This window comes from Octopus bimaculoides, chromosome 3 (genome assembly GCF_046866305.1).
Source record: "Octopus bimaculoides isolate indiv1 chromosome 3, ASM4686630v1, whole genome shotgun sequence".
NCBI classification, from domain to species: Eukaryota; Metazoa; Mollusca; class Cephalopoda; order Octopoda; family Octopodidae; genus Octopus; species Octopus bimaculoides.
In genome coordinates, this window is record NC_142930.1 from 140,007,743 (window position 1) to 140,023,956 (window position 16,214).

The following is a 16,214-nucleotide window of genomic DNA, read 5'->3' on the forward strand; positions in this document are numbered from 1 at the left end:
ACTCCTAAAGTGTTATTCAATGCCCCCCCCCCCCCCTACTTCTCCCTCTCTGTTACCATTATTTCACTAACCTTTATCATGTTAACCAAGGAACTATTGTCACATCAACTATTTTGTCATACTGACTGACTTGCAGAGGGCAAAACTGCAGAGCAGCCATGTTGTATGCTGTTTATCCTCCTTACAAGCCCTTTGTAAATCACTGTGAAGTCTATTCTTCACAAACATTTTTTTTGACTTCTTCACATTTACCTCATTCATTTTCTCTCCACCCCTTGTAGAAATGCTTTCCACCCATCACATGTACAAGTAACATGCCCACAATATTTTCAATTAGTTTCTAATTACTTTTCTTTTGCATAATATATGAAAACCCATGCTATACTGGAAATAAATTTCATCATCATTATTTAACGTCCGTTATCCATGTTGTCATAGGTTATATGGTGTGACCAGAGCTGGCAAGCTAGGGTTGGGGCTGCACCAGACTCCTGCCTGATCTGGCATGGCTTCTACAACTGGATGCCTTTTCTTACGCCGACCACTTTACAGAGTGTGCATGGTGCTTTTACATAGTGTCACACAGGTGCTTTTACATGACACCACACTGGCACTTTTACGTGGCGCTGCACATAAACTTAAAAATGTAGACAATTTCAATTAGCAATGTTGTATCTTCAGTCAATAAGCAATCATCATCATCATTTAATATCTGCTTCTTATACTGGCATGGGTTGGATGGTTTGACAGGAGCTGGTGAGCCAGAAGACTGCCAAACTCTGCTATCGGCTTTGGCATCGTTTATCATTATTAAATGCTATGGAATTTATATTTTGGGAATTTAGCTTAATAATATGGTGTAGGAGAAGGAGAGAAACTATCTTATAATGAAACATCTCATGAAATATAATGCTGTATAGTAATGTTAGAGATGTGAATACTATGTGGTTGTGAAAATAATGGACAATGAATCCTGATAGAGAGAAAGAGTTATATGGTCTATTGGAAAGGTATGAGACATTTTGGCACAGCTGTTTTGACACCATCTATCTGTCACTGCTGTTTCAACACTGACTGATTTGACATCATATGTTTTAATCTTCTCTCTCTCTCTCATATATGTATATTTCTGCATGCATGTGTGTGTTTGCCTCCAGTGCCAAAAAGTACTGTCATCAAATCAGCTTCACTGTCCAAACAGTTGCACCCAGTCATCTCATGCTATTGCTTGAAGATGGTCTCCTTTAAACCTTGATAAGAATTCCCACAGACATCATCTAAATGCAACTTAGAAACCTCATTCTAGACATACTACAGGCAAAAGTAAAATCTCCCAAGATAGTCTTATCTCCTTCAACATTACTGAGGAACAGCCACCATATATATCTTCATCAGCGCTTTGTTGCACTTGAGAAGACCTGCCTACCACAACAGAACCGAGGTCCTAAAACCAAGGTGCCATGTGAAATGCATTAGTGTGGGTGCCACATAAAAAGCATTGGTGTTGGTGCCATGTAAAAAGCACCCAGTACACTTTGTAAAGTGGGTGGCATTAGGAAGGGCATCCAGCTGTTGAAACCAAGCCAAAACAAACTATGGGTACCTGGTGTGGCCTATGGCCTTGCCAGTTACTATCAAGCCATCTAACCCATGCCAACATGGAAATAGACATTAAATTTTGATGACAATGATGATTTTCTATGATTGCATGGTCAGACTAAATCTGTCTGATGCCCTTCATATTGTCTATTTATCTTTATGAAGAGTTACACCAATCCTTTTAAAATAATAATAATAATAATGGTTTCAAATTTTGGTACAAAGCCAATCATTTTTGGGGAGGAGATAAGTCAAGTACATCAACCCCCCCCCCTCTTGTACTCAACTGGTACTTATTTTATTGATCCCATAAGGACGAAAGGTAAAGTCAATCTTGGCAGAATTTGAACTCAGAATGTAAAGACAAACAAAACGCCACTAAGCATTTTATCCAGCATGTTAATGATTTTGCCAGCTCACCACTGCCTTAATAATAATAATTAGAATAACTACAAAAAATTCTTAGCAAAGACCAAATGGAGAACATTAAGTGTAGAGGAATAGTTGGTGAGAACTGTCAAGATTGTTTGGATCCAGGGTGAAATTTGAAACACAGGTGGGTCACCACTAGCCATTTGTTGTATCCAGCTTATTTTCATCATGAATTTGGACTGAAATCAATCCCACATGATTACATGTCATTGGGATATTTTGTATTTAATTACCTGCTTCGCATGCCTCTAATTCTTCTCACTGTCAAATTAACATTCAGTTTGTAATAAATTCTTTGTATCTCATTCTTTTGCTGCACCTTATTCATACTGTTGTTAACACAAAGTATTATCTCTTAGTTTAGAATCTCATAAAAAATCTCTTTCTGATACAATTAGAATTAGAATATAAAATACATCTGAAATAATTGTTTTGTGTTCTTCCATATGTAGCTTTTAAAAAATAATGAGGCAAAATGTATGTTAGTAATACTATGTAGGACAGCTTCACATACAAAGAATTTACTATTCTGACTAAATTTCCTTTCACTTTTAACACTATTAATTTTGAATATGAATCCATTATTTCCTGTTAATATAATTATGTATAGGTGCAGCTTGATCTCATTCATATGCTTGAGAACCATTTCCTTCTTTCAAGGGTTGTGAATTTACTGTATTACTTCCTATTGTTGTAATAAATTATCAATTGTTTTCAAGGTTACCTTACGAGTTTATAACCACTCTAACTGGCTTCCTTTTTTCCTCCTGTTTCTACTTTAGAACCATTAGCATTCCTTTTGAAATAGATAATGTTGGTATGTCTCTTGTTCAGAGTCTTATTTTGAATTTAATTTATCCAAAATGTGTTGATATTTTGTTATGCCAACTTACAAAATATGAAACAATTTCAGGTTGTCTTGTTGACTTCTTATTTATTATTTAGCACAAGTTTTTCACTAGTTCACATGTCGAAATGAAAGATACAGTGTCTGGGACAGGTGAGATTGGTACTGTGATAAACTCTTCAGCTTGAACTTTTCTGGTTTGATACTCACTCTGTAGGTGCTAACCCACAGAAGTTCAAATTAAGCAGTTAATACTGAACAATACTACATCAATGAAACTACCCACAAAACTGGGCAATGAGAAAACTTCAGAAAGATGTGGTTCTGGGGAAAATAGAATTAGATAAATTGTTAAGTGAAGAGTATGGTCCCAGCAAAACACATTAAAAAGAGTTGGGACACTTAAAAGAACTAAGGATTGTATGGCCTTGTAATTGTTGCAAGTCTCAAAATTTAATTGTATGAATTGATAGGTCGAAATGGTTTACTCTTTTACTCGTTTCAGTCATTTTGACTGTGGCCATGCTGGAGCACCGCCTTTAGTCGAGCAAATCGACCCCAAGAGCTTGTTCTTTGTGAGCCTAGTACTTATTCTATTGGTCCCTTATGCCGAACTGCTAAGTTACAGGGACGTAAACACACCAGCATCGGTTGTCAAGTGATGTTGGGGGGACAAACACAGACACACGAACACGTACACACACATACATACACACATATATATATATATATATATATATATATATATATATATATATATATATATGTACGATGGGCTTCTTTCAGTTTCTGTCTACCAAATCCACTTACAAGGCTTTGATCGGCCTGAGGCTATAGTAGAAGACACTTGCCCAAGGTGCCACGCAGTGGGACTGAACCCAGAACCATGTGATTGGTAAGCAAGCTACTTACCACACAGCCACTTGTTAAAAGAAATTAAATTGTCATGTTTTCAGTGGAGAATGATTTTGTGTTCTTGGTTCATTAAAGGCAGTACGTGCTTGCGTGTTGGAAGGTTAAGAAAGAGGGAAATTCACAGTGACGTGGTATATAAAGAGATGCTTTGGGGGATATTACCAAACCATGGAGTATTCCAGAGTTGATAGTGTGTTGGTTTGTGAGTGCCCTATCTGCACATACTGGAACAGTACAGCTGGCCAGAAACATTTGAAAATGAAGAGATGACAGACAGATAAAGAACTTGAAGGTTCATGGTAGACAAAGGCTTTGTTAATGCTGAGACAACATTGCTTTCCACCATGTTCCCATGGATAAGAGACCAATGTTATGTAACATAGGAGAGACTAGGTCTTCAGCATGTGAAGAGATTTGTTTGAGGTTGTCTCCATTAGCCTTGAGATATTGGAAGTAAGAGGAATAAGCTTATGGTTAGCAGAGCAAAGACATTGGATATCTTGGTATTCTTATCTTTTCGTCTTAGGTCAACCTTAATCAAGCTAGCTTATGATCAAAGTCATTCAAGCTGTAACTACCTCATCTTTTTAGCAGATGTATTTAGGATTACAATAGGTGTGTTTTCTTATTTAAGGCAATAATGTGTGATTTGACAGGAGACTTCACTTAGTTTTTTCTTTTGTTCAAGGTTGAATGAGTAACTGCATAGAGATTCTCTTTCATGCTGGCTGTGTGTAAATGGGGGAAATTGAATGTTGACCCTTTTGTTACTGTATTTATTTTGAGATGGTCTGTGGTTCTTTCAATTAATTTTGAATATAAGAAAGAATTTAGTAAAATAACTTAGTTATCATTAAGCTAGTGTTAGGAACATAAATTGTGACTAAGGTTTGGTGGAAGATTTTAATTCAAAACTTAAGAAAACAAGACATTTGTACTACAGAGCCAGAGCCGGGTTAGTAGCGAAAGGGTTAAATGAATTTTGTTGTGCATGTTGTACAGTGTGGAGCTTAAGACAAATTGGGCAGTAAATGTGGTCACATTAATTTGCAGGATTGCCACTTACAGTGTCATCTTAGTTGTGGAAAGGCAGTTGGGAAGATTTTGAAAAGGTTTGTACAAATGATTAGTAAGAGACCAGAATGCCTAGCTGCAATTTGGGAGACAAGAATTTGCAGGCCATGCTGTGATTGAATACATCTTTTGCTAAATTGAATGTTTGTCTGACATTGTGGTTGGTAATGGGTAAACAACATTCAATGGTGATGGCAGGTGATTTCTTATAGGTGGTGGAACAATGTTCTTCACCTGCTTCAGAACAGCTGCAGATGCACCACTTTATAGTCTGTGGTTATGTGAGAAATGATGCCGAAAATAAATACCAATGAGAGTGGAATTGGTCACCTGCTATTTTGGATGAGTCAGAGGTGGGGTACATATGTGGCTAGAAGTAGTTGTTGTATAGAACTGGCTAGATCTGACCACAAGGGCTGATTGATGTACAGAGACATTCAGGAGATGAAGGTATAAGATAGATGCTTTGGTTAGAAAGGGAATCAAGTGATCTGATAAAGGCAGGTATGTAGATGTATTGGTAAAGATTGTGTTTGAAAGTTTCAAAAGAAACTCAAGAACCTTTGAAGTGTTTATATGGTAGTCAGAGACAGCTGTTGTTAGAAATACTATATAGAGTGTAGCTCTGGACACGAAACATTATTTATGATCTGTGGAAGGCGACAAGCTGGCAGAATCATTAGCAAAGTACCAGTTGAGCACTGGGGTTGATGTAATCGACTTACCTCCTCCCCTAGAATTGCTGGTCTTGTGTAAACATATGAGACCATTATTTATGATCTGGGAGAGAAGAAAATTCAGGATTATTGGATAACTTGTGGGGCAACCTCTTAATGCATTAATAACAGTTTTTCAGGTTTTTACCTCTCTAGCAATTGGCCACTTTGGGAAATGTATGCTATCATGATTTCGATTAATTTTTATCTCTTGTTCTAGAACCTAAACCTTAGGCCAGACTTTATAAATTGTTTGTCATCAGTCAAGACACATATTGAATTTAGTCTGCATCTTCCATTCTTATCACATATATTAATGAATGCATTTCTTAATTAATCTTTTTCTCAGCCTGTTTACTCTGACTCACTCTCAAGGTCACACAACGCCATAAAAGAGATTATAAATAACACATGCTTGTCTGCCACATTATGCAACTATAAAAAGACCGGCCTCCACCCCCTTTTTTATGTTTGAAATATAGTCAGGAGACAAATAATCGAAAGAAGGGTTTTATTCTTTGAGACGCTTTCTAAAGTAGTATTTGGAGCTTATATATTGAATTCTAACACATGTACAAGTCCTGTGTAACCTTGTTTATATAAAAAATTAAAAAATAAAAAAAGACACAAGCACAGGCATGATTGTGTGGTTAAGAAGCTTGCTTTGCAACCATATGGTTTGGGGTTCAATCCCACTACACAGCACCTTCGGCAGGTATCTTCTGCTACAGCTTTGTGCTGACTAATGTGTTGTTAATGAATCTGTCAAAGGGAAACTGAAAGAAGCCTGTTGTGTGCGTGTGTGTGTGTATATGTCCCCGTAACTTAGCAGTTCAGGAAAAGGGACTGATAGAATAAGTACCTCACTTTAAAATAAAGAAAAAGTACTGTTTACTTAGAACCCTTCAGTGCAGTGCCCCAGCGTGGCTGCTGTCCTGTGACTGAAACAAGTAAAAGATAAATAAGATAGGATTTTAGGGAGATTTGGCTGCTATTTCTAGTGGGCTCAGCAACCTTGTAGAAGCTTACTCTCTTATCTTCACCCACCTCCCTCTTTCTCCCTCTCTCTCATTGACTTGTGATGTTCTGCTGATGGAGTTTAAAATTTGTGCTGTAATTAATTTAGTAATAATTAAATAATTACGGGTAACTAGGGGCAAGGAGTATAATTAAAATTGATTCAGTTATTCATAACTGGTTCTTTCTTATTTTGTTGACTCTGAAACAAAAGAAATACATAATTGGTCTTGGTGGGATTTGAAATAAGAATGCGAAAAGCTGTAACTAAATACCCCAAGGTGTTTTATCTACCCCTATATTTCCAGAGTTTAACTAGAGCAGGGGTGGGGAAACTTTTTAGTGCAATGAGCAAAAATTTCCAAAGAAAAGGGTTCACGGGCAGATCACAAGTTCTAACTCTTATATCTGTGTAAATCTTGTATATATCTATGTATAATTTGATATATATTAATAATAAGCTTAAGACATTAAATTAACATGTAACATCTTCATTAACACCACTACTGAATTTAGGATGTTTATATCACTTATGAAGTATTCTATATTTTTCAGCTAGAGTGTAGTTGGATCTCAAGGGAGTGGTACAAACCTAGCAATATGTGTTTTATAGTGAAAACAAAATTTCCAATCAAATGGCAATTACCAGACGATTTTCTCTTCGAGTCTAACTGTTTTAAGTTGTAGTGGAAATGCGACCTATGTCACAAATAGGCATACAAATATTGTATAAATTTTATAATTGAAAAATTTACTATATTTAGTACATGTTGTTGGCACTCCGCCGCTTACGACGTCAAGGGTTCCAGTTGATCCGATCAACGGAACAGCCTGCTTGTGAAATTAACGTGCAAGTGGCTGAGAACTCCACAGACATGTGTACCCTTAACGTAGTTCTCGGGGATATTCAGCGTGACACAGTGTGACAAGGCTGACCCTTTGAATTACAGGCACAACAAAAACAGGAAGAAAGAATGAAAGAAAGTCGTGGTGAAAGAGTACAGCAGGGTTCGCCACCATCCCCTGCCAGAGCCTTGTGGAGCTTTAGGTGTTTTTGCTCAATAAACACTCACAACGCCCGGTCTGGGAATCGAAACCATGATCTTATGACTGCAAGTCTGCTGCCCTAACCACTGGGCCATTGCGTCTCCACAACAACATGTTTAGTACATATAAGTATACTATCCTGCGGGTTTAATAAAATGGGCTCGCAGGCGCAATTGCACATGTGGGCAGAAATTTCCCCATCCCTGAACTAGAACATCTTTTAATTATTTTCAAAGTAGAAGCAGTTATTACTTATGTTTATATATATATCTCTTATTGAGATCACTGAAGAACTTTTATCATTTATCTTTCACTTATCTCAGTCATTAGACTGTGGCCATGCTGGGGCACTGCTTTGAAGGATTTTTTAGTTGAATGAATCGATGCTAGTACTTATATGTTTTTTATAGCCTGGTACTTATTGTATTGGTTTCTTTTGCTGAACTTCTAAGTTATGGGGATGTAAACATACCAACATCAGTTGTCAAGCAGCAGGATGGGTAACACAGATACTAAGACATGCACATACAGAAATAAAAAAGATATGCATATAAGAATATATACACATGTAATACAATTTTTTTGAATTTTCAGATTTTTTTATATGCTAGGCTACTTGGTTTTAAATTGATGTTAATTGAATTAATATTCCCTTTATTACCCTCAATATATAAATATGTCTATACACACACACATGCACGCGCGCGCACACACACACACACACAGAGGCTTCTTTCAATTTCTATCTATCAAACCCATTCACAAGGCTTTGGTTGGCCCAAGGCTATAGTGGAAGATGCTTGCGCAGTGCCACTCAGTAGCACTGAACTCAGAACCATGTAGTTGGGAAGTAAATTTTTTATCATACAGCCATCATGCCTGTTGATGTATCATGTAATTCATTCTGAAAGTCAGAGTTTTGTTTCATGGAAATAAGAAAGGGGTTTTGTTTTTCTTAGGTTAAATTTTTTTGATGTTCTTCAAATCTGACTTGAATTTCTATTCCTTACTGAAAGCTTCTGTGTTGTTGTTGCTGTTGTTAAGACCCTAGATCAGCCCTTATTGAGGAATTGTATGATCAAAGATGTTCAATTCATGAATCATTCTATTTTTTCTGTGTATCGGGGGATTAAATTTTTATCTTATACTTGTTTCAGTCATTAGACTTTGGCAGCACTGGGACACTGTTTTGAAGGGTTTTAGTTGAATGGATCAACTCTAGTAATATTTTTTAATGTCTGATACTTACTCTGTCGGACTCTTTTGCCACACTGCTAAGTTATGGAGATGTAAACAAACCAACACTGGTTGTCAAGCTGTGGAGGGGCAGACACAAACACGAAAACACACACACACACACAACATGCTTCTTACAGTTTCTGTCTACCAAATCAATTCACAATGCTTTGATCAGCAGTAGAAGACAATTACTCAAGTGGGACTGAACCCAGACCCATGTGGTTGAGAGGCAAACTTCTTACTACACACCAGAACTTTAGAGAGATTTGGCTGCTGTCTCTTGCAAGCCAAGCAACTTCATAAAGTTCCTCTTTCGCACCAGGTCTGGTGTTTTGTTGATGGGGATGAAAATCTGCTTTCTAATTAATTGGACAGCAGAGAGACAGCCATATTAAAACATTAACTAATTAAGATAATATAACAAGACATTCACGGCAAAATTATAAAGAAAGGAGAAAGGTAATTATTTCACTGTATATTTTTAGTTTTCATTAACTCTTGTTTCTTTTATTTAACAGGTCACAAATTTGCGGCACAGACCATAAAATATATGCAAATGATTGCTTATTAAGAAAAGAATCGTGTGAACTGCAAACTGCAATAAACAAAACTCATATGGATTTTTGTGAATGTAAGTTGCCTTGTCAGTCAGGTTTTACAATAATACTATTGCTGTTAAAATGTCTTTATTTGATTTATGTTAAAATAATTTATTATAGAAGTTAGATTAACTTTCACATCATCTGTACTGCAAGTTGTAACAGCTTGACAACAATTTTTCATTGTCATTTTACTTTACTACTGTGGAATCTTAGTATTCAGATAAACACAACAGAATTGTAATGAAAAATGTCACATTCATTCGACTAAATTCTCTTAATTAAACTAACAAAGTCTAAAGTGTCTGTAGAATAAAATAATTTGAATAGAAACAGTTTTTAATTCATATTTCCTTCTATATTTTAGCTTTCATTCCGATCATTATTATCACTAAATGATATGCCCACACTAAAAAAGATAAATGTCTTTATCTGTTTATCATTGCACACATTCATTGTTCCATTATTGCAGCTGGGGAGAGGGTCTCTTTGTAAATTCTTACAATACATTTTTTTTATTGATAAAACAATGGAGTTGCTTGGTTGGCCTTTATTTATCAATTCAGATATTATTTTTCATTAAAACCTTAAACAATTGTCATTTAAACTTTTAATGATATTTAACTCTTTTTTTTCTTCTTTTCTTGCTTGCAGTGTGTTCAAGTATCGAGATAAAAAACAAAATTGAGAACTTCAAACAATTAGAGCATTGTTCTGTGATAGAAGGGTATTTGCGCATTATTCTTTTGGATTACATGAAACCTGAGGATTATCAAAACATGCGCTTCCCCAAATTAGTTGAAATCACAGACTACTTAATAATGTATCGTGCCTATGGACTTAAAACTCTACGTGACCTTTTCCCAAACTTGAGTGTTATTCGGGGTCAGGAGCTTTTCTACAATTATGCTCTGGTTGCATTTGAAATGCCTGATCTAGAGGAAATTGGTTTGAGCAGCTTAACTGTTATTCAACGAGGAGCTGTTCGTTTCAATAAAAGTCCCAACCTTTGTTACTTAGAAACCATAGACTGGACTAAAATCACTTCTGAAGGTTCAAATGAGGCCCATTCCATTGCTGATAATAAGGACCCACGAGAATGTGTTGACCAATGTCCTCATACTTGTGATCATTGCTGGAATTCCAGGGAGTGCCAAAAGAATATAGGTTCGTAATTTTTCGTGTTTTCTCTTTCATTGATTTATTAGGTTGGCTTAATGTGCTAAAAACCAGTTTCAGCTACAAATTATAACGCTAAAATAATATGGTTACATTTGTTTCAAGCACAACAGTTTGATAAAGCTTCACATATGCTGTTGCATTACTGAAGGAAATCTTGAACAGCTTAAAAACATGGGCAAATATTTAGGTGGTTTGAAATTGAGTCAAACAACTGGTTAAGAAGACAGTTAAAAGGCTGAATTTTTTTTTTAAATGTAAATACAACCCCCAGGAGTATTGAAAAAAGGCAATTGAAAATTTTATCCATTTGGTACTTGAAACCTGAACTGTATATATGCATTATGAGGTTGTCTACAGAAATATTGATATATAGATCATCATCATCTTCATCATCATCATCTTCATCATCATCGTTTAATGTCCGCTTTCCATGCTAGCATGGGTTGGACAATTTGACTGAGGACTGGTGAACCAGATGGCTGCACCAGGCTCCAATCTGATTTGGCAGAGTTTCTACTGCTGGATGCCCTTCCTAACGCCAACCACTCCGAGAGTGTAGTGGTGTTTTACGTGCCACCGGCACGAGGGCCAGTAGGGCGGAACTGGCGACGGCCACGCTCGAAATGGTGTGTTTTATGTGCCACCTGCACAGGAGCCAGTCCATCGGCACTGGCAACGATCTCGCTCGAATGTCTTTTCACGTGCCAGGGAGGTGATGTTGGTAACGATCAACGGCCATGCTCGAAATGGTGTATTTTACGTGTCATCTGCATAGGGGCCAGCCCATCGGCTCTGGCAACGATCTTGCTCGAAAATAGAAGAAGAGACTGAAGCTAAGATTTATGGTCACCAGGGCTAAGAATCAGATGGGTCTGTCAATCCATTGCTGAATAAGAACCTCTGCATACTATTGTCCACTTATCTGTGCTGTATGTGGGCTGAAGTGCACCCATGGTCAGGTGAATGACCAGGCCATCAGCACCTGGATGGAATTTCAAGGTTGAACATTAAGGGCTGTGCTAATGCTGCAAGTCGTCTTGTCTGATGCTCTATCAACTCTGCCAATCTGCAGCCCCTAGATTGCCACTTTATTTTATCAAACCTTACAAAAATGAAATGCAAAAGTTGATCTGAGTGAAATCTGAGTGGAGAGAGTTAGATCAAATACTGCATGATTTTCTGCCTAATAATTTAATAATTTCTACTAATTTGCCACCCATATTATTATTATTATTATTATTATCATTATTATTATTATCATTATTATTAATGTGGTGAACTGGCAGAATTGTTAGCACATCAAACAAAATGTATTACAGCATTTCATCCCACTCGACATCCTGAGCTCAAATTCCGTGATTGTCATTGTTGCCTTTCATCCTTTCAGGGTCAATAAAATGAGTACCAACTGAATACTAGGGGGTCAATGTAATCAACCAACCCAACCACCTAAATTTCAGGTCTTGTGCCTATAACAGAAAAGATCATTATTATTATTAAAGAAGCCTGTCATATATATGTATATGTATGTTTGTGTATCTGTGTTTGTTCCCCCAACATCGCATGACAACTGATGCTGGTGTGTTTACGTCCCCGTAACTTAGCGGTTCGGCAAAAAAGACCGATAGAATAAGTACTAGGCTTCCAAAGAATAAGTCCCGGGGTCGATTTACTCGACTAAAGGCGGTGCTCCACCATGGCTGCAGTCAAATGACTGAAACAAGTAAAAGAGTAAAAAGAATAAACTTCCTAAAGTATCAAAGAAAACAGAGAAAAAAAAGAGTTCACTTTGTTGGAAATTGCTTAAGTAGGGATGCACTGGTTTGGATACCTCACCATGGTCGAAATTGCATTGGTTACCCTGGAGAAACATGTTGATCAATTAACAGATGACATTGGATGCCACTGATAAGAACTGGCTTGTGACATGGAAGATCAGGGTGGTGCAAATCCAAGTAAATTCCACCTGGTAGGGAGGAGGAGAAAAGGAAAGGATTTGGGGAGCCAATACATTGTCGTCAACAAGCAGAGAAGGAATTGTTGTTCAGTTTCAGGGCAGTCCAAGTTGAGTTGTTCTATGATCAAAAATATCCCTTCCATGACCATCTTTGTTTTGTCTTTCAGTCATTCATCATCATCGTCGTCGTTTAACGTCCACTTTCCATGCTAGCATGGGTTGGACAATTTGACTGAGGACTGGTGGACCAGGTGGCTGCACCAGGCTCCAATTTGATTTGGCAGAGTTTCTACAGCTGGATGTCCTTCCTAACGCCAACCACTCAGAGAGTGTAGTGGGTACTTTTATGTGCCACCAACATGAAGGCCAGTCAGGCGGTAATGGCAACGGCCGCACTCAAAATGGTGTATTTTATGTGTCATTATGTACTTAAAATAAATTATCCAGTGTAGTGTCAGCTATGATCTAATCTAGTGTGGCATCAAAAAAGTTTGGTTGTCATTTCTTACCAGGTCTGTCTTCCTCTCTCCCTGTCAAGTGTCAGTATCATGGACACTGCCTTCTGTCCTGACTAAAAGATTTAAAAAAAAAAAGGAAAGAAAAGAAAAGCAAAAGTGGTTTTAGAATATGCAGGACAGAAGAAGCAGCTAAAAAAAAAGGGTGCAGGAAGGGCATCTGGTCATAGATCGTCCTTGCAGAAAACCCATCCAGTCGGCATGTTGGCATGGAAAAGTGACTCTACCGCAATGATGGTGATGATGATATTTTGTGTGCTTGCAGTTTTATGAGGAATTGCTTTGCATAGCCGTCTACTTGCCCTCAAGTTGCTATAAAAATAATCAAATTAGTTTGTTTGTTTGTTTGTTTTTTTTTAATGCAATTAAAGAAACTATCTATCTCTTAAACAAACATTAATTACTGAAGAGAAGTTTGTCTAAAACACAGTTGTGATTCTATTTATGATCCTATATATAGTGAAGGATTTTATTCCCATTTATTAAACACAATTTTCTTTTGTGCTAACAAGGTTGTTTGTTGTATATGTTAGATTTTTACTAGATATTCAGCCTTATCACAATCTTCATAAACACCTCAGCTATCTTATCTCCCACCCATTCCCCCGCTCGCTCTCTCTTGTTATACATATCTGCATAACTTTTTTTTTTTTCCTTTGCACATAAAGGAAGTGATAAAATTTTAGCTTGAAAAGTCCTACCTACTTCATTTGCTCAAGTACAATGTGAACTTGAATATAATGCAACTCCAACTTTTTATAGCAAAAAACTCAGTAATGTAGTTTATCCTCTCTCTCTCTCCCCTCCCCTTCCTCTCTCTCTCTCCCCTCCCGTTCCTCTCTCTCTCTCTCTCTCTTTCCCCTCCCCCTCTTTTCTGTCTAGTATAATGGCACCTCCTAATCTTGACCTTAATGTTTTGTATTCAATTTCTTGCATTATACATGAGCAAATGCATTAGTTGTACATATTTTATTGTAGGAGCTTGGATATACAAAATTCAGTTTAGTACAAATTTGAAAGAAGAATGGTTCCAGAAATAAGAGAACTGTGATAAGAGGGTGCAATAAGAGAATTTCTTTATGAAATTGCTTTATGAAATAAAAATTAAGTCTAAGGAATTAAGTTCAGAAAGTAAATCTTGCAAGTGAGGATGAAATAGAAGTTTTTGGCTTTGTTTTTGTACCAATACATGATAAAGGCAAAAATATATGTCAGTTATTTGGTAAAGTTAATAAATATATATATATATTTGTGCTATAGTGGAGGATGATAATTGTGGCACTTCGAGCAAAGCACATTATCAGAGAGAAAATATTTTCTATCTCTGAAGATGAGCTTTGCTTGAAATATCAAAATTCTCAGTCTGCATGACATACAAACTTACTGCAAATTTATGAACTTTACTAAAATTGTTGTTGACCATGGGAACTTAAAAGTCTCACCAACATGAATTTTATAACAAATTTGACTATATTCTTAGTATTGAGTTCCACCAGCAGTAGCTGTTCTGTTGTTATCCTTCAACTTGCTTTAAAATAACATTGATTTGATATTAGTTTCAAATTTTAGCATAAGGCCAGCGATTTCTGGAGAGGATTGAGTCCATTACATCAACCTCAGTATTCAACTGGTACTTATTTTATCAAACCCAAAAGGACAAAAGGCAAATTCAAATCCAGCAGCATTTGAAGTCAGAAAATATACCACTAAGCATTTTGCCTGGTGTGGTAAAAATTCTGCCAGTTTGCTGCCTTATCTCAATTTGATATTACTAAATAAATTCTGTCAAGGCAGACCACGACTATCTTCATTCTGTCTGGTTTTTATTCACATGGTAATTGGTTGAGTTTCAGAATCTTTAATGTAAAAAGGGTTACCCTCAAATTTTAAAACTGAAAGTTTTCGACATTAACCCACCCCCACATTGCAACATTACGCTTTGTACACCATCATACAATCTACTCTTCACTTAAAGAGAATCTTTGTTGCAATCTTGAATTTTTTCCATCCTGTTCTTAGAAACAGTCAACTACTGTGGAGCATTCCAAGTATTGGAAAGAATTTGTTTCACTGATGCTCTTACTGCTAACTACTTCTTTGTGTCTATCACATACAAAGTCTTTTCTCTCAGTCAACTTGACAGTGATTCCACTGCGCTTCTTGTGTACCTATGGTTTATGTTTGGTGCACTGCATGGAATTTTTATCTATTCCTTTTCTGTATATCAAGCACAGCCATTTACTTCATGGCAATAGGGTTCTGTTTTCTTTCTTATGTATTAAAATTTTAGTCCTTCTCTAAGTTTACTTTGAGTCCTTTGTTTCCTTGATTTTGTTTTCACACATGAAGTATCTTTGCTAACTCTTCCACAAATCCAGCTATAGGTATTAGAACATTTAATATATAGGAGTTCTTAAAGACAGCCAGTTTTAAATTCTTTTTATATTTCTTGGTGAGCTTTCATAAACATCCTGCATACTGAGCCCTGATGGACATTTACTTGCCCACTAAATTCTTCACTGAACTCATTTCCAACTCTTATCTTGCTAATAATATCTCTGTAGCCTCCCTTTTAGCTATTTGATATTGTTCTTTGCTGCCCCTTTTCTTCTGGTTTTCCTGCCCTGTCTTTTAGCTTTTATGGCTCTATCTACAGATCTCTTCTAGAGGAGGCGCAATGGCCCAGTGGTTAGGGCAGCGGACTCACGGTCATAGGATCGCGGTTTCGATTCTCAGACCGGGCGTTGTGGGTGTTTATTGAGCGAAAACACCTAAAGCTCCACAAGGCTCCGGCAGGGGATGGTGGCGAACCCTGCTGTACTCTTTCACCACAACTTTCTCTTACTCTTACTTCCTGTTTCTGTTGTACCTGTATTTCAAAGGGTCAGCCTTGTCACACTGTGTCACGCTGAATATCCCCGAGAACTACGTTAAGGGTACACGTGTCTGTGGAGTGCTCAGCCACTTGCACGTTAATTTCACGAGCAGGCTGTTCCGTTGATCGGATCAACTGGAACCCTCGACGTCATAAGCGACAGAGTGCCAGCAACAATACAACAGCTCTCTTCTACTACA

At 37.0% G+C, this 16,214-nt stretch overlaps 1 protein-coding gene across 2 annotated transcripts in view; it reads left to right on the forward strand.

Annotated features, from left to right (window-relative positions):
• LOC106876722 (insulin-like peptide receptor) overlaps nt 1–16,214 on the forward strand; it is a 161,330-nt gene that overhangs the window by 83,881 nt on the left and 61,235 nt on the right. For both annotated transcript variants that reach the window (XM_089349744.1, XM_089349743.1), the window contains 2 exons: nt 9,405–9,517; nt 10,140–10,652. In XM_089349744.1, the coding sequence (XP_089205870.1) occupies nt 9,405–9,517; nt 10,140–10,652 (626 nt within the window). The remainder of the gene's footprint in view (nt 1–9,404; nt 9,518–10,139; nt 10,653–16,214) is intronic.